Genomic DNA, 20418 nt, shown 5'->3' on the forward strand with positions numbered 1-20418 from the left:
ATTATTTCCACAAAAAAATAAGAGTTTAGTGGACATCCGTTTTTTTTTTTTTTTTTTTTTTCAAAAGAACGGGGATTCTAAGGAAACAATTTACTACATTTTATTAAAAATATTTAACAAATAAATCATTCTGTATCATCTCAACATGAGTTGTTTCATTTAATTTTTCATAATAATTCTGCTAGGCTTGTAGCAAAGGTTTTTAATATAACTGACATAGTTCAACCTTTTTGAATACCCCCTAGGACAAATGATATAGGCGTATCCTAATAAAATTGTGAAATATATTAAAGAGCGACTGCCCCGAAAAAGCAACTTCTCATTTTGAAAGCCGCCCTATGTGGCGTTGATATGAGTCAAAATCATTTATTCTATTGTGATTTCGGTCATAAAGTCAGTCTCGTCCAAAACAGAAATGTGCGATACGATAGAACACAATGGTATGCTCACTGAATGATGGGTACTATACATGTTTTCTGTGGGTTGGGATTATTTGAATCCACAGCTGGCAGCACCCAAGCAATCATCAATTCGGAGCACAGCTGCTTTGGACCCCATCATAATGCCCATGGTCAATTTAGTTTGACACTGGATATCGCTATGTGGTTAGTTAGAGACCATCAATAAATTACACAATGTACACGGGACAATATCTTTTTTTTAAGTCAATAGCTCCAAATTTCGATTACTTAAAAAAGCTCAAATCAGCTATACAGTTTTGTAATTCATATACACATATTCAAAGCATTTAATGAGATAACTAAAATATGTGTAACAATAAAATATTGTCCCATTTACATTGTGTTTATTGACGGTCCCCTAACTATCCCAAGAGAACCCATCCAAAGTCAAACCAATTTTGCCACTGTCGCGCACACACACCAGCCTGCTGAAGCTAAATTGCAAAATAATTTGGCTAACTCTTCCCATTGGTGAACACACACCTCAAACCACACCCCCCAAAACCAACTCACGTTTGAATTCAGTCGTGACCGTGAGCACTTCTCCTTAATGATCCAAATCTAAAAGAGGCCAAATCAGGAAGTGCAGTCGCCTTTTAACAATCTATCACAAAAAAAAAAAAAAAAAAATCAATATTTAACTAACCATTATTCCCCAATAGCATCGATAATAAATGTCATAAAATCAGCAGCAATTCATACCTTAATTGATAACATTAGTCGCCTTGATTGGAATATTAAAATCCATCTTTTAAACAGAATATTACAACCAATTCTACAGTAACAACAGAAATAGATACGTACAGGTTTAGGACACAGAGATGACAGGAGTAATACACCACAGCAATCGCGTTCTATACTTTTATGAGCTTTATGCCTCTGGCCTGGGGTGCTTGCCCCCCCCCCCAAAAAAAAAAATTAAATTATGCATTTTGTTACTTGTTTGATTATTTAATTTAACCTCTCAAAGCAAAAAATAAATCATCCTAGTGCAGATTGGATCATTTACAATTGAAATGAAAGCTTAAAAAACATTATGATAATAAAACATTACATTAACTTAAGACAGCTGTTTGTTGTAGTTTTTTTGTGCAGATTGATTGAGAAATTCTAAAATGGTGGCACCTTGTTTAGAGAGAGAGAGAGAGAGAGAGAGAGAGAGTTGTGTTTCACTGTAAACTGTGAGGGGTTGAGGTGCCTGCTTGTTCTCCCCGAGCATTGAGTGTTTTTGGAGACAGGCAGGTCCCTCAGATGGCGGAGGGACTGACGGAGGACAAGGCCATGCTCTGAGAGAGAGAGAGAGAGAGAGAGAGAGACCCGTGGGCGGGAGGGAGGCAGAGAGACTCAGCAGTCTCTGTGATGGTAGCACCTCTAGATCAGCGTTCAGCACCAGGTTCATTCATTTATTAACAAACTAAAATGCACCTTTTTTTGTTGTTATCTGAGCATTTTGGCTCTAATTGAGAACTGATGATGGCCATGATACAAATACACAGAACTAAACCGAATGGAACCAAATATATAAATGGCCTGCTACACATCAATGCATTCAGAGATTTCAGAAAGAGAGAGAGAGAGAGAGAGAGAGAGGGGACATTGTACAGAAAAAGAGAGAGAGAGAGAGAGCGTTAACATGCTTATATGTTTTCGGGGGCCACCTCACGATGAGCTCTAGGCATGCTGGGAAAATGGCGTGAGAACCAGTTGAATGAGGTGTTCACAGTCTGCGTTTACCGCTTCTCCAGTAGAGCTGTTTTGGAATCTATTATGACGTCATCCTCCAATCAGATGATGGAGATATATATGACGTCATCCTCCAATCAGATGATGGAGATATATATGACGTCATCCTCCAATCAAATGATGGAGATATATATGACGTCATCCTCCAATCAGATGATGGAGATATGACGTCATCCTCCAATCAGATGATGGAGATATGACGTCATCCTCCAATCAGATGATGGAGATATATATGACGTCATCCTCCAATCAGATGATGGAGATACGTGGAACTATTCAACGCTGTCATGGAACACTTTGTCAAACATTTGCCTTCGCTCTGGTATTATACCTGGTATTATACCTGGTATTATACCTGGTATTATACCTGGTATTTCTTGTCTCCTTCCACTTTATTTGTTCAGGTATTTTTCCATTTAGCTAGACATTTTGTTCACAAGACTAACTACAGGCAGGAAAAAGGTTAGCATTGTTGGCACTACAAATCATTCATCTGGCAAGACATTAGAATAATCAGAAGGCATAGACAAAAGTACATAACAATCATAGACCACATTATCCCATCTCTACAGAGCACATTATCCCATCTCTACAGAGCACATTATCCCATCTCTACAGAGCACATTATCCCATCTTTACAGAGCACATTATCCATCTCTACAGAGCACATTATGCATCTCTATAGAGCACATTATCCATCTCTACAGAGCACATTCTCCATCTCTATAGAACACATTATCCATCTCTACAGAGCACATTATGCATCTCTACAGAGCACATTATCCCATCTCTACAGAGCACATTATCCCATCTCTACAGAGCACATTATCCCATCTTTACAGAGCACATTATCCATCTCTACAGAGCACATTATGCATCTCTATAGAGCACATTATCCATCTCTACAGAGCACATTATCCATCTCTATAGAACACATTATCCATCTCTACAGAGCACATTATGCATCTCTACAGAGCACATTATCCATCTCTACAGAGCACATTATCCATCTCTGTAGGACACATTATCCATCTCTACAGCGCACATTATCCATCTCTACAGAGCACATTATCCATCTCTGTAGGACACATTATCCATCTCTACAGAGCACATTATCCATCTCTACAGAACACATTATCCATCTCTACAGAGCACATTATCCATCTCTACAGAGCACATTATCCAGCTCTATAGGACACATTATCCATCTCTACAGAGCACATTATCCATCTTTACAGAACACATTATCCATCTCTACAGAGCACATTATCCATCTCTGTAGGACACATTATCCATCTCTACAGAGCACATTATCCATCTCTACAGAACACATTATCCATCTCTACAGAACACATTATCCAGCTCTATAGTAGCTGTGTCCAGCTGACATCTGTACAGCTGTCTCCAACACACCTAGTCTGTGTCCCAATGGCACCCTATTCTCTACGTAGTGCACTACTTTTGAAGAGGGCCAATAGGGCTCTGGTCTAAAGTAGTGCACTATGTAGGGAATATGGAGCCATTTTGGATGCTCCGCAACAACCCCATGATGGTATTGAGGACATTCACCACAGTATCTATTCTCTTCTGATTCAAAACCAACCGACCAGCGTTCCAGTTTGCTTCAAACAAAGAAGAAGGGTGAACCACCCCACCCAACCCAGGCACAACCCAGGCTTAGGTACAACCCAGGCTCAGATACAGCTGATGTTCACATACCCCAGCCAACCCAGTCTCAGGTACAACCCGGTCTCAGGTACAACCCGGTCTCAGGTACAACCCGGTCTCAGGTACAACCCAGGCTCAGGTACAACCCGGTCTCAGGTACAACCCAGGCTCAGATACAGCTGATGTTCACATACCCCAGCCAACCCAGGCTCACATACAACCCAGTCTCAGGTACAACCCAGGCTCAGGTACAACCCGGTCTCAGGTACAACCCGGTCTCAGGTACAACCCAGGCTCAGACACAGCTGATGTTCACATATTACCTTGTTTTTATTTCCCCTGTTATCTGTCCTCCTCAGAAGGAGAGATTGAGTCTCACAGACAAAGTACCCAACCTCTGGTTCTGGTATAGAATCGGCTTCATCGTCACAGGAACTACAACTGTTATTATTATTATGATTATATACCAGTTTCACTCTTTATGTTGTTATTGGTTTATGTCAAATAGGTTGTTTGGTGTTTAGTCTCTGACATGCGTCCGAAAAGGTACCCTATTCCCTATATAGAGTGCACTACTTTTGACCCGGGCATGTATAGTGTACTAGTGTCTGGGCCCTTGTAGTGCACTACATAGGGAATAGGGTGCCATTTGGGACATACACTTGGTTATTGTACTGGGCACAAGATACAGAAAGACAACGGTATCTGGTGTAGTAGTTGTTGTTAGTGAAGCTGGCTGCCGTGGCTGGACAGGAGCACCCGGAGGAACAACAGCTAGCCCACCGTTGCTGTTCTCCTCTCTTGTTACCCTTGATGTGGGTCGTGGCTTTGGGGTGGACGTATTGGGGAGTCTTACATGTTTCCTCAGCTAGTCTCTACCTGGGTGAAAGTTTGTGACCATGTACTGTGTATTCATGATCAATGTAATATAATAATAATATATAATAATATATAATATGAAATAATAATATATAATAATATATAATATAGTATATAATATATAATATAATCATATATAATAATATATAATATAGTATATATAATAGTATAGTATATAATATATAATATAATCATATATAATAGTAGATAAATACACTATGCTATAATAATATATAATATAATAGTATATAATATATAATATAATCATATATAATAGTATATAATATATACTATACTATAATAATATATAATATAATAATATATAATAATACATAATATAATAATTATTATAAATAATATAATAGTATATAATATATAATATACTATAATAATATATAATATAATAGTATATAATATATAATATAATCATATATAATAGTATATAATATAGTAATATATAATATCATAGTATATAATATATAATATAATCATATATAATAGTATATAATATAGTAATATATAATATCATAGTATATAATATATAATATAATCATATATAATAGTATATAATATATACTATACTATAATAATATATAATATAATAATATATAATAATACATAATATAATTATTATTATAAATAATATAATAGTATATAATATATACTATACTATAATAATATATAATATAATCATATATAATAATACATAATATAATTATTATTATATATAATATAATAGTATATAATATAATAAAATATAATGTAATAATATAATAATATATAATAATACATAATATGTGATATAATATAATAATATATGCTACTACATAATTATAATAATATAATATAATAATATATAATAATACATAATATATAATACATAATATAATAATATATAATATAAATAATATATCTATAATATATATAATAATATATACATAATATAATAATATATAATAATACATAATATAATAATATATAATATATTATACTATAATAATATATGCCATTTAGCAGACACTTTTATCCAAAGTGTCAAGTGTACATACCTTTTATATGTACTGGGTGGCGCCCGTGGGAATCGAACCCACAACCCTTGGCATTGCAAGTGTCATGCCCGCGAGCCACAAGACTACGTTTGGCCTCTGAGCTAAAGCCTATTCTGAAATGTGTCATTAGAAGAGCTGCATGAGTTAAATAATGATTCAACTACCCTGGTTTAAGGTGATGATATAAGCACCATAGAATGAAGAGTAACATAGCCATGCCATCTAGCGTTGAGTGGCAACAGGCTATGATGGCATACGGAGGGAATCACAGTGTATTCATCACCTGATGTTGATGTACATGCCTACAGTATATATCCCTAATTTAGACCTGAAGACACAATGTCACATATCCCTACAGTATACATCCCTAACCTACATGCCTTCATATTAGATACACCTAAAGGTTAGAGTGTTTAAGTTTTGTTTTTACAGGGTAAGATGGATGCACCATGGAATCAATGCCTACCAGGCAGCCAACTCACACAAAACACAACTCACACAAAACACACAGCCTCACACACGTGAGAGAAAAATCTAATAAAACATTTGGCGGTATCCCAGAAGACAACAGCTTACCAGAATGCATTGCAGTATGAGGAAGGATGGAGACCCGTGAGGACATGCTGTGTTTGTGTCCCAAATGGCACCCTATTCACTACGTAGTGCACTACCCCTATAGGCCCTGGTCAAAACTAGTGCACTACCCCTATAGGCCCTGGTCAAAACTAGTGCATTACCCCTATAGGTCCTGGTCAAAACTAGTGCACTAGTCCTATAGGTCCTGGTCAATACTAGTGCACTACCCCTATAGGTCCTGGTCAAAACTAGTGCACTACCCCTATAGGCCCTGGTCAAATCTAGTGCACTACCCCTATAGGCCCTGGTCAAATCTAGTGCACTAAATAGCCCATGACTGCGTCGAGAGACCCCTGAGTCAGCTGGTTCAGTGGTCATGATCCTATTGGTCCTGAAAAACCAATCCCTGGTTTGTCTTGTTTGTTGATTTATTGTTGTTTTTGTTTACTACGGTGTAAAAGCTTGACTCTTCATTCTATTCTATTCAGACAACATAAAAGCAAAAAGGATCACTGACTTTCAGAAAACATAAAAGAGGAAGTTGCACACCGACAGGAAGGAGTATTATACGGAGATTACCGAGTCTGACATTTAGCTGATCCAGTCACTCAATAATCATGGCTGAATGCTTTCAACCTTAGCCCTACACACCAAGATGGTGAATGGTTGTAGTCTTATAGCCCTACACACCAAGATGGTGAATGGCTGTAGTCTTATAGCCCTACACACCAAGATGGTGAATGGTTGTAGTCTTATAGCCCTACACACCAAGATGGTGAATGGCTGTAGTCTTATAGCCTACACACCAAGATGGTGAATGGTTGTAGTCTTATAGCCCTACACACCAAGATGGTGAATGGCTGTAGTCTTATAGCCTACACACCAAGATGGTGAATGGTTGTAGTCTTATAGCCCTACACACCAAGATGGTGAATGGCTGTAGTCTTATAGCCAGCCCTACACACCAAGATGGTGAATGGCTGTAGACTTATAGCCCTACACACCAAGATGGTGAATGGCTGTAGTCTTATAGCCCTACACACCAAGATGGTGAATGGTTGTAGTCTTATAGCCAGCCCTACACACCAAGATGGTGAATGGCTGTAGTCTTATAGCCCTACACACCAAGATGGTGAATGGTTGTAGTCTTATAGCCCTACACACCAAGATGGTGAATGGCTGTAGTCTTATAGCCCTACACACCAAGATGGTGAATGGTTGTAGTCTTATAGCCCTACACACCAAGATGGTGAATGGTTGTAGTCTTATAGCCCTACACACCAAGATGGTGAATGGCTGTAGTCTTATAGCCCTACACACCAAGATGGTGAATGGCTGTAGTCTTATAGCCCTACAAACAGATATTTCAGCACCTCATTGCATGTCCTCACTTCAGTATCTCCAGTCATTCAGAGCCTGCCCCCTCTGGTTAGTAACCAGGAAGTGAAGGTTGGCATGGCAACCCCTCTGTTCAGCATCCAGGAACAGAAAGTGAAGGTTGTCATGGGAACGGCACCATAGGAGGGGTGAAAGGGCAGAGCAGCAACCAGGGGTGGAGCCAAACCGTTGGCAAGACAACAGGGCTGTGTGAATGGGCTGGGGAGAAACACACACACACCCCCACACACACACACACACACACACACACACACACACACACACACAGACAAACAACAACAAAAAACACACACGCACGCACACACACCCTTCCCTGTCACACACTGTCTTCATATTCTTTTCCACCCCTGGCAAGACCCTCTCACCCCGTCAGTCTCCTCTCTCTCCACCCCGCTTGACCTCTAAACCTCAGCAGGTCACAGAGGGGTCAGAGTCAGAGAGAGGCCAGGTAGGTATCCCCCCATGACTAAGTCAGTACAGTACTAATACTTACTTAACACTATTATCATGCCACACTGACACACAATGTTAAAACACACGTTATACCCAGACAACTGGTCAAGTAAATGAACTAACTGGCAAACTATATGCATTCATTCACCTTTTCCCATTTTTTTGTGCAGTAGCCCTCTCTGGAAATTAGTGTCGAGCTCCTATAGACCATAGACTGAGGAGTAGCTAGCTCCTATAGACCATAGACTCAGGAGTAGCTAGCTCCTATAGACCATAGACTCAGGAGTAGCTAGCTCCTATAGACCATACTCAGGAGTAGCTAGCTCCTATAAACTCAGGAGTAGCTAGCCCTTATAAACTCAGGAGTAGCTGGCCCCTCTAGACTCAGGAGTAGCTAGCTCCTATAAACTCAGGAGTAGCCAGCTCCCATAGACTCAGGAGTAGTTAGCCCCTGGAGACTCAGGAGTAGCTGGCCCCTATAGACTCAGGAGTAGCTAGCCCCTCTAGACTCAGGAGTAGCTAGCCCCTATAGACTCAGGAGTAGCTAGCTCCTATAGACCATAGACTCAGGAGTAGCTAGCTCCTATAAACTCAGGAGTAGCTAGCCCCTATAAACTCAGGAATAGCTGGCCCCTATAGACTCAGGAGTAGCTAGCCCCTATAAACTCAGGAGTAGCTAGCCCCTCTAGACTCAGGAGTAGCTGGCCCCTATAGACTCAGGAGTAGCTAGCCCCTCTAGACTCAGGAGTAGCTAGCCCCTCTAGACTCAGGAGTAGTTAGCCCCTGTATACTCAGGAGGGAACATGGCACACCTGTATGTATTGTATTGACTAGTCCTAGAGGTCAAGGAGCTAGGAGCTAGGAGCTAGGAGCTAGGAGCTAGGAGCTAGGAGCTAGGGGAGACAGTACTATATGACATGTGATTTGGCTTTGTTTTGAACTGCTCTAGCAGTAGCCTGCACCGTTGACCTGTACTCCCTCGGCAGTATACCACCGTATACAGTTTAACACTCACTGCAAAGACGAGTATACCGTTTAACACACACACTGCAAAGACGAGTATACCGTTTAACACACACACTGCAACGTGTTGAGTAAAAAAAATAATCACAAATAAAATATGGTGCATTCAGGCAAAGTATCATCATCATCAGCAGCGTTTTAACGAGTACGAAAAGAAAAGGACAACAACAACAAGAGTGGTAGTATAACAATATGATAGAAATATGAACACGTGCTTGGCAACGTTTCTGTTTTTTGGAAAACCTTCCGACACGTATTTGCACCCAATGAGCTTATTGTTCAACCTCATACCTCCATGGTAAAACAAAGGTGAGGTAGAGAGAATGAAAGTGTGTGGAGGAGAAAGAGGGAGGGTGTGGTAGAGTACAGAACACTGATAGTATCTCTCCAGCAGCAGGGAATGCTGGAGGAATAGTGGAGCAGCAGGGAATGCTGGAGGAATAGTGGAGCAGCAGGGAATGCTGGAGGAATAGTGGAACAGCAGGGAATGCTGGAGGAATAGTGGAACAGCAGGGAATGCTGGAGGAATAGTGGAACAGCAGGGAATGCTGGAGGAATAGTGGAACAGCAGGGAATGCTGGAGGAATAGTGGAACAGCAGGGAATGCTGGAGGAATAGTGGAACAGCAGGGAATGCTGGAGGAATAGTGGAACAGCAGGGAATGCTGGAGGAATAGTGGAACAGCAGGGAATGCTGGAGGAATAGTGGAGCAGCAGGGAATGCTGGAGGAATAGTGGAACAGCAGGGAATGCTGGAGGAATAGTGGAACAGCAGGGAATGCTGGAGGAATAGTGGAACAGCAGGGAATTCTGGAGGAATAGTGGAACAGCAGGGAATGCTGGAGGAATAGTGGAGCAGCAGGGAATGCTGGAGGAATAGTGGAGCAGCAGGGAATGCTGGAGGAATAGTGGAGCAGCAGGGAATGCTGGAGGAATAGTGGAGCAGCAGGGAATGCTGGAGGAATAGTGGAGCAGTAGGGAATGCTGGAGGAATAGTGGAGCAGCAGGGAATGCTGGAGGAATAGTGAAACAGCAGGGAATGCTGGAGGAATAGTGGAACAGCAGGGAATGCTGGAGGAATAGTGGAACAGCAGGGAATGCTGGAGGAATAGTGAAGCAGCAGGGAATGCTGGAGGAATAGTGGAACAGCAGGGAATGCTGGAGGAATAGTGAAACAGCAGGGAATGCTGGAGGAATAGTGAAACAGCAGGGAATGCTGGAGGAATAGTGGAACAGCAGGGAATGCTGGAGGAATAGTGAAACAGCAGGGAATGCTGGAGGAATAGTGGAACAGCAGGGAATGCTGGAGGAATAGTGAAACAGCAGGGAATGCTGGAGGAATAGTGAAACAGCAGGGAATGCTGGAGGAATACTGGAACAGCAGGGAATGCTGGAGGAATAGTGAAGCAGCAGGGAATGCTGGAGGTGAAACACTGTCTTTACACCACTCTGTTCTGTTCATCATCACATCCCATTGCTGTTTGATTCTTGCTCTTCGACAGTCTCCCCCCGTGACATCCAAACTTATTTCATGTATTTTTCACATTTGCCTTATTCCTATTCAGAATTTAGTTTGTTTGTTAAAAAAATAAAAAAAAACGAAAGCAAAGTTCTTTGGAATGTCATAACTCTGGGTTTTCTGGAAAGAAAGACACGTTTCACCCGGTTGTGCTGTAAGTGCAGAAACACCTCTAAACGTTGTCTTCTGTGCTAGAGGAATTCATAGCCTATGATTAGTGTCAAAACGAAATGCCTGTCTCATCTGGATCCAACTGAATTCACTGCCAGACAGGCATGTACCATAGATTAGGGTTTCCCAACTCCGGTCCCCCAGTATCCCCCAAACAGGACACGTTTGTAATGAACCCCCCCCCCCCCCCCCCCCCCCCCACAAAAAAAACATGATTCAACTTGTCAAGAGCTTGAAGATCAGTTGACAAGTAGAATCAGTTGTGCTTGTCCGGGGGCCACAGCCAAAATAAGTTCAGTTGGTGGTACCAGAGTACTGGAGCTGAGAAACGCTGCCATAGCTAGGCCACATCTAGCACGCTGTGACCGACTGCTACCCGCAGAGGCCCCTGTTTGTCGCTGTATCGGTGGAACTTATAAGCTCTGATTCAAGGTCAGTTTAACCTTTTCGCCCGTCAAACAACTGGAAGTGAGGATTTGGCGAAGAGAGAGCTGGTCCAAAGACCTGTGCTTAGGGATAACCCGCTGCAGAAGGAATGGCATGATACGCCACATTGTCCAAGGCTGGGGAGGCGATGGTCAACGTTCATCGTAGCATGTTGTGCAGACATTAAAAAATAAATGTCTAATTGTACCTAATGTGTTCCTTTTGTAATCTGACACCTGTGTGCTTCTCGACTGTAAGGGCTTCTTTATTTGGTCTGATAGTCTGTCATCTATGTTCATCCGTTTTTAAGAGTTAAATTCTCTAAAGATATGGCAGTAAGCTTAGTGTCGTGGTGCAGCTTCAACCCTCCTCCATCATTCCCATCAGGCATTGCACCGGGTCACATGACAGGAACAACACGTCCCCCGCCCACCCACCCCACCACCACACAGGTAATATCATCATCATCATCAACACAGTATATGAAAACACTTGGTAGTTATAGAGTCATACACTCTCAGACAGACACACAGACAGATAACGGGTTGATAACCGAGGACTTAAGAAATCAGATAGATCTCTTTCTCTGCATGTTTTGTTTTCCTAAAATAAAGTATGATTGTATTGTATTGTATTGTATTGTATAGTAGTCTTGACAGTTTCTTGGTAGAGTTCACAACACACACGCGCACACGCGCACACGCACACACACACACACACACACACACACAGGGTTCCTGCAGGGGATTGGATGAGGGACGGTAAAGAGTAAGAGCACCAAATGAAGACGTGGGGAGAAGATCCAATGAAAGAAAGAACAGAGAGAGAGAGAGAGAGAGAGAGAGAGAGAGAGAGAGAGAGAGAGAGAGAGAGAGAGAGAGAGAGAGAGAGAGAGAGAGAGAGAGAGAGAGAGAGAGAGAGAGAGAGAGAGAGAGAGAGAGAGAGAGAGAGAGAGAGAGAGAGAGAGAGAGAGAGAGAGAGAGAAGGAAGGAAGAGTTTTCCTTCAGAGAGAGGACTCGTACTGCAGTAACTCATAGAGAAGCGGTCCATCCCTATACCTGATGCCCACCGCGTTGGGGCTGATGTACTGCAGTACGTTTATGGTCCTGCGCAGTCGCCGGTCCACAAAGTGTGCGTCCCAGGCCGGGTAGCGCTTTCTGGGCATGTCTATCTTGATGAGGGGCCCCTCTGGCCGGATGGGTCTCCCGGCCGCGTCCACCGGTTCTGTGGACCTCACCTGGAACACAGGCAGACAGGTGTCTGTAGCCGCTTCATACTCTCCTTCATAGTCCCCTGCCATGGCCCGTGTCGGGGTGGCCTGGGAGCCTCTGGGACCCGGGGTGGGGGCCATGGGTTCGGCCTCAGGGGGCAGGGGGAGCCCCCACAGCAGTTCAGCGCAGCAGGAGGAGGCCAGGACCCGGAGCCCTGGGCCCATGGGGTGCAGCACCCCGTAATACAGCACCATGCAGGCCACGCCCGAGGCGAAGCACAGGAAGACGCTGCAGAGGGCGGAGCCGGCGTAGGCGTCGGTGGTGGCGGGGTCGCGGTAGGCGTACCAGAGAGCGGTGAGCACGGCGTTCTCCAGTAGCACCACGGTGTAGTAGGTGACCATACGGTAGCGCGTCCGACCCTCTCTCACGTTGAACCAGCAGAACACATAGACCACACCCACAACCATGTTAAACAGGACTTCCTCCCACTTGGACATGCAGAAGTCGGTGCCACCGTGGATTACCCAGAAGGCCATGGCGCACCAGTGCAGCACCACGAAGATGCCGAAGTAGAGATGGAACACGGAGGCGAACAGGGCGAAGGAGAGGACCCGGGAAGAGATGGTGAAGAGACGCCAGAACAGGTGTACCAGGGCCCCACGGTAGCTCAGACTCTTCTTGTCGTCACGGGAGTCACGCAGGAGCTTGTGATAGGAGGCCAGCACCCAGGACAGAGACAGCAGAGAGGCAAGCACAGACATACCTGGGGGAGAGGAGAGGGGGAGAGAGAGAGAGACAGAGAGAGAGAGACAGAGAGAGGGAGAGAGAGACAGAGAGAGGGAGAGAGAGACAGAGAGAGTGAGAGAGAGAGAAAGAGTGGCAGAGCAGAAAAAAGTAATGAACAGAGAGAACAATTAAGAGAGAGAGAGAGGGGGGGGGGGGAATAGAGAGAAGACAAGGTGATCATTTCTGTCTGAGAGAAAGGAAGAATCAGTGTCTGCAGGACAGTCAAACTGTTTGATGATAAACTGGCGATAAATCATTTATGTAGAAAAATGCTGATTTATTCCTAGCCTTGACTCAAAGAATAATCACATTAAACACATAATGCCATTTTAGCTAAATATTCTAATAAACTATTTAATGAAATATTGAACTAGCAAAACGTAAATTTGAATATGCATATTCATTGCAGTGAACGAGTGAATCAAACTGTTACGTTCTAAAATAGTGTGATATTCAGAAACATTATTGATGGTTAAAACACACTACTTTCCCATATTAGATTATTATTATTATTATTATTATTATTATTATTAGTATTTCTTGTTTACTACACCAGTCCATGTTGATCGAGACATCAGCATTGACATCAGCAATAACATCGGCATAGCAGTCGATGCTCTGCTATCACCCTGCAACATGAGAATTGGTCTGGCATTTACAGCTCCCGTCGATTGAGCTCCACAATAAATAAACCGCTGTGATAATATATATAATATATACTTCAACATTCAGGAAACTCCACGTTTGTTATTTGTTGTAATATTCCCCATATTATTTTTTCACACACGAAACAGTTTAAATCAAAATGGCACTTAATGTCAAATTTCCAAGTTTTGTGTCGAAATCGGAGAATGGGATATTCAGGAGTATTCTTTTATACCTACAATCAGAAAGAATGAATGTTGAAAGTTTGCTAACAAATATCAGTAATAATAATAATGATATTTAACCCAACACAGAGCCCTGTGGAACCCCTATTCTTCTTACATTGCAGGGTCTCGGCCCGGTTCCTCTGGATCATGATACAGAGCTGCAGGACCAGCTGAGGAGCTGACTCCAGGAAGGTCTCCAGCAGACGCAGCATGTTGACGTCAGCGTACTCATACATCATGGCCCAGTAGAACCGCCTCTGGTTCTCCTTCCGACGATGACTCTGGATGCCCAGGTACATGGTACGGATGTACCTGACAGAGGAGACGTGGAGAGAAAGAGAGAGAAAGATATTTAACCCAACACAGAGCCCTGTGGAACCCCTATTCTTCTTACATTGCAGGGTCTCGGCCCGGTTTCTCTGGATCATGGGACGTGGAGAGAAAGAGAGAGAGAGGAAGGAAGGAAGGAAGGAAAGAAGAGGGGAGATTAAGTCTAGTTCAGAGGTTTTCAAACTGGGGTCTGCGGTCCACCAAGGTATGCAGGGGTTCCACATTTTTTTTTATTAACATTTTTTGGGGGAAATATTTTGTGGAATTTTTTTATGTGAAAAATATTTTTTTTTTTTAATATCGCTAGCTGACACAGAATACCATCGTGGATACCGTTGCAGAGCAAAGGGGGAACCACTACTTCAAGGTCTCAGAGCAAGTGACGTCACCGATTGAAACGCTATTTAACGCGCACCACCGCTAACTAAGTTAGCCGTTACACATCCGTTACACTTGCTCAGCCCTCCGTTTCCCGTAGTCCACAATCAGCTCCTTTTGTCTTGTCAATAAATTGAACTTGAATTTCTTGATTTGAAACTGTGTCTGATGTGTTGACGATTAATGACAGTGATCAAACAAACGTCTCACTTTCCCCTTTTGCTGCATGTGAGTGCACACACACACACACACACACACACACACACACACACACACACACACACACACACACACACACACACACACACACACACACACACACACACACACACACACACACACACACACACACACACACACACACAGGCCAAGACAATACACAGAGTGTACAAAACATTAGGAACACCTGCTCTTTCCATGACAGACTAACCAGGTGAATCCAGGTGAAAGATATGATCCCTTATTGATGTCACTGGTTAAATCCACGTCAGCCAGTGTAGATGAAGGGGAGGAGACAGGTTAAAGAAGGATTTTTAAGCCTTGTGCCAATTGAGACGTTGATTGTGTATGTGTGTGTCATTCAGAGGGTGAATGGGTAAGACAAAAGATTGAAGTGCCTTTGAACGGAGTTTGGTGGTAGGTGCCAGGCGCAACGGTTTGTGTCAAGAACTGCAACGCTGCTGGGTCTTTTACGCTCAACAGTGTAACATTGTAACAGGGTAACATCGTAACAGGGTAACAGGGTAACAGGGTAACAGCGTAACAGGGTAACAGGTTAACAGCGTAACAGGGTAACAGGTTAACAGGGTAACAGCGTAACAGGGTAACAGGGTAACAGCGTAACAGCGTAACAGGGTAACAGCGTAACAGCGTAACAGGGTAACAGTGTAACAGGGTAACAGGGTAACAGCGTAACAGCGTAACAGGGTAACAGCGTAACAGCGTAACAGGGTAACAGGGTAACAGCGTAACAGGGTAACAGCGTAACAGGCTAACAGTGTAACAGGGTAACAGGGTAACAGGGTAACAGCGTAACAGTGTAACAGGGTAACATTGTAACAGTGTAACAGGGTAACATGGTAACAGGGTAACAGAGTAACAGGGTAACAGCGTAACAGCGTAACAGGGTAACAGCGTAACAGCGTAACAGGGTAACAGCGTAACAGCGTAACAGGGTAACAGGGTAACAGCGTAACAGGGTAACAGCGTAACAGGCTAACAGTGTAACAGGGTAACAGGGTAACAGGGTAACAGCGTAACAGTGTAACAGGGTAACATTGTAACAGTGTAACAGGGTAACATGGTAACAGGGTAACAGAGTAACAGGGTAACAGCGTAACAGCGTAACAGGGTAACAGCGTAACAGCGTAACAGGGTAACAGGGTAACAGGGTAACAGTGTAACAGGGTAACATTGTAACATGGTAACAGTGTAACAGGGTAACAGGGTAACATGGTAACAGGGTAACAGCGTAACAGGGTAACAGGGTAACAGCATAAAGGGTAACAGGGTAACAGGGTAACAGAGTAACAGTGTAACAGGGTAACAGTGTAACAGGGTAACATCGTAACCGGGTAACAGCGTAACAGGGTAACAGCGTAACAGGGTAACAGCGTAACAGGGTAACAGGGTAACAGCGTAACAGAGTAACAGTGTAACAGGGTAACAGGGTAACAGGGTAACAGCGTAACAGGGTAACAGCGTAACAGGGTAACAGGGTAACAGCGTAACAGGGTAACAGCATAACAGCGTAACAGGGTAACAGCATAACAGGGTAACAGTGTAACAGGGTAACAGTGTAACATTGTAACAGGGTAACAGGGTAACAGGGTAACAGTGTAACAGGGTAACAGCGTAACATTGTAACAGGGTAACAGGGTAACAGGGTAACAGTGTAACAGGGTAACAGCGTAACAGGGTAACAGCGTAACAGGGTAACAGGGTAACAGCGTAACAGGGTAACAGCATAACAGCGTAACAGGGTAACAGCATAACAGGGTAACAGTGTAACAGGGTAACAGTGTAACATTGTAACAGGGTAACAGGGTAACAGTGTAACAGGGTAACAGCGTAACATTGTAACAGGGTAACAGGGTAACAGGGTAACAGTGTAACAGGGTAACAGCGTAACAGGGTAACAGCGTAACAGGGTAACAGGGTAACAGCGTAACAATATAATGTAATCTGTTACTCGTTCATTCACCAGTCTGTTCGGTTTAGTTCGACATTCACTGAAGTGATTTCAGTGCCAACAGAAATCGTATTTGAATTCCATCATTTAGAATTTGTATTAGGATATTGAATATTTATTGAATATTTTTAATTTGTAATGCCCACACGGAATAATTTTATTTCATGATTGGAAACTGAACTGAATGAATATCGCACTCAGTTAAAACATAACATTTCAATTGAATTGAATATTCAAATTGAATATTTATATATTCAGTTTCAATATAGTAGATATTACATTAAGTGTCTGTGTATCAAGTTTACAAACATTCCAAGTTGATCAAAGTTTCATATATTCAACTCTCAGATGCGTTCAGATTCAGTTTTCAAATTAAATTCTCGAAATTCAGATTCAAAACCAGACACAACATCCTGGTACTTTGCCAGCCAGGAAAGAGAAAGAGAGAGAGAGAGGGAGAACAGATAGAATCGAACTCTCTCTGTGGTAAACAGTAGCTTTTGGATGATTTAAGAAGCCAATGTGGCATGAATTTATTTTCTTCCTATGAATTTGGCTCTAGCGTTTAATATACAGTTAACCTCTCATGACCTTTTGAGAATATTCTGGAAGCTTCTATTGTCCATAACTTACAGTTGAAATACTACTCTGACTGGGTATGCAAAAATATAATGTTTAATAGTATGTTTAAATGCCAGGATGTCATACTCATGGTTAGTAGTGTAGCTCCATTTGGTAGTGTCTTTAGAATCCCCTCCACCTAGTAGTGGAGAGAGCTGCATGTCTGGCCAACTAGCTGGCTGGCTGGCCTAGCAACAATCTCTGTCTGCCTAACTGAGCTGGCACAGTGTCTAAATGCATCTACCCTTGATGTGAAGCCATTCAAGCGAGGACAATAGCGTGGCAGGGACAGAAATAGCTTTTTCTCTAACTCCCCCTCCCCTCCCCCCCCCCCCTCCCTCCTCTGTGTCTCTCTCTCGCTGTCTCTCTCTGTCTCCCCCCCCCCCCTCTCTCTCTCTCTCTCTCTCTCTCTCTCTCGCTGTCTCTCTCTGTCTCCCCCCCATCTCTCTCTCTCTCTCTCTCTCTCTCTCTCTCTCTCTCTCTCGCTGTCTCTCTCTGTCTCCCCCCCCCCCCCTCTCTCTCTCTCTCTCTCTCTCTCTCTCTCTCTCAAAACAAACAGTGAAGTGAGGACGTAGTTGTACTTCTAAATACAGAGTGCTATCACAGAGTGTCTTAGTCATTGAGAATCACGCTGGTTTGCTTTCCAGACATCACCACAGTTGTAATGGGAGGGGAGGGGAGGGGACGGGAGAGGAGAGGAGGGATGTTGTTGTTTGTGTCTAAATTAAGAGTCGGTTATGCACAGTTCAGTGTTAGGCATAAAGGGGTCATGTTAGGTTCCGATGCTCATGGCTGTTGTTTTGTCTGGCTGGCGTGAGGGCAGTGGAATACTACTTACTATTTACCTCTAAATCTATTCTAAATAACCCAAAATTGGACCATTGGGGGTATTCCAGAAAGCATTATTATTATTAAGGTAGCCAGCTAACTTTGATGTCAGCTCATCATTACCAGTCAAACCAACCTGGACCCAGGGGTAGACGTCACACAATAAATGTCAATCTGAGACGCTCCAACTAGATATGTATTCATTTGTGGATGTCCATCAATCATTTTGGTATGATACGTTACGCTTTACAATTGCAAGTTGTACAATATGTTAGGAATTTGACAAACGTATGATATGTTTACGAATTACAATTTGTTGTAGCTAACGCATGCTAGGTGGCTAGGTTGCTAATGCTATCGTTATCTAGGTGTCTAGGTAGATAATGCTATCGTTAGCTAGGTGGCTAGGTTGCTAATGCTATCGTTAGCTAGGTGGCTAGGTAGATAATGCTATCGTTAGCTAGGTGGCTAGGTAGCTAATGCTAACATTAGCTAGGTGGCTAGGTAGATAATAATATCGTTAGCTAGGTGGCTAGGCAGCTAATGCTATCGTTAGCTAGGTGGCTAGGTAGCTAATGCTAACGTTAGCTAGGTGGCTAAGATTAGCTAGGCTAGGGGTTAGTGTTAGGTCTTAAGGGTTCAAGTTAAAGTTACGGTTAAACCTCTTAAATGTAACTACATATCCTCTCAAATGTGATCTATGTATTTAGTTATTTATCATGAGAGGACTTTAAACAATAACTAGCAATACTGCATACTCCAAGAATGATTCAAATCTCACCTTTCTGATCTTTTTTTTGTATGTAAATTGCTGAGGTGTAGTCACTTTTGAGGACACAAGCTCAAGTGTACAGTACAAATATGCTAAAAATATGAAAATATGAAATATTTTATACAACGTATTTCCTATTCAACAAAACTGCATGAATAAGGCTTGAAATGACTTATATGCTTTCTAAATATATTATAATGAAATTATAAAACTGCTAACTATAAGATTTCACCTTCCTTATAACTGTAAAATACATATTTGAATGTTTAGTGTTAGAGAAAATGTGCATATTTTCTAAACGTCTCTCTTGATCAAAACATCTGCCCCTAATCTTCTACATTTATGACAATCAGAAAGTGTTTTTTTTTTGTTTAAAATCTATGAATAATTTTAGATTAATGGCTATAAATCGATCTCTGAATGTGCTATAGTGATAATTGCACTCTCTCCTTAGATGTAAGCATGGCAGGCATGTGCTTTGTCAGTGGCTGTGACGTAGGGTTCAGAACAAGGAGTTGATGGACAGTCAGAGGAGCGAATGAAAATGGTAGGAGGGACATCCCAGTTTCAAGTGGTGTCAGATTACACTACTGTGTCCGTGGGAACCAGTACCAGAAATAAACAATTAAAAATGAACAGTGACCATCACACTCCAAAAGAGTGTAAGTTGCAAAAGAATATAAACATTTGAAATGTCATATTATGTCTATATACAGTGTTGTAATGATGTGCAAATGGTTAAAGTACAAAAGGGAAAATAAATCAACATTAATATGGGTTGTATTTACAATGGTGTTTGTTCTTCACTGGTCTCTCTCTATTTCTCAGTGCATGCTGGGAGTCTTTTGTTGTTGAGAAGCCATGTGGAGGGCTCCATCCTTACTTCAAATCAAACCAAATGTATTTATATAGCCCTTCGTACATCAGCTGATATCTCAAAGTGCTGTACAGAAACTCAGCCTAAAACCCCAAACAGCAAGCAATGCAGGTGTAGAAGCACGGTGGCTGGGAAAAACTCCCTAGAAAGGCCAAAACCTAGGAAGAAACATAGAGAGGAACCAGGC

General features: G+C 42.3%; 1 protein-coding gene across 1 annotated transcript; it reads right to left on the bottom strand.

Annotated features, from left to right (window-relative positions):
* Positions 1–12344: 12344 nt before the first annotated feature.
* On the bottom strand, positions 12345–14753 carry xkr6b (XK, Kell blood group complex subunit-related family, member 6b). Its single transcript, XM_021598543.2, has 2 exons — positions 14350–14753; positions 12345–13339 (listed from the first exon to the last, which is right to left on the bottom strand). Exons 1-2 carry the CDS (start codon positions 14660–14662, stop codon positions 12369–12371), a joined length of 1284 nt encoding a protein of 427 aa, XP_021454218.2. The 5' UTR covers positions 14663–14753; the 3' UTR covers positions 12345–12368.
* Positions 14754–20418: the final 5665 nt, after the last annotated feature.

This window comes from Oncorhynchus mykiss, chromosome 4 (genome assembly GCF_013265735.2).
Source record: "Oncorhynchus mykiss isolate Arlee chromosome 4, USDA_OmykA_1.1, whole genome shotgun sequence".
Lineage (NCBI taxonomy): Eukaryota > Metazoa > Chordata > Actinopteri > Salmoniformes > Salmonidae > Oncorhynchus > Oncorhynchus mykiss.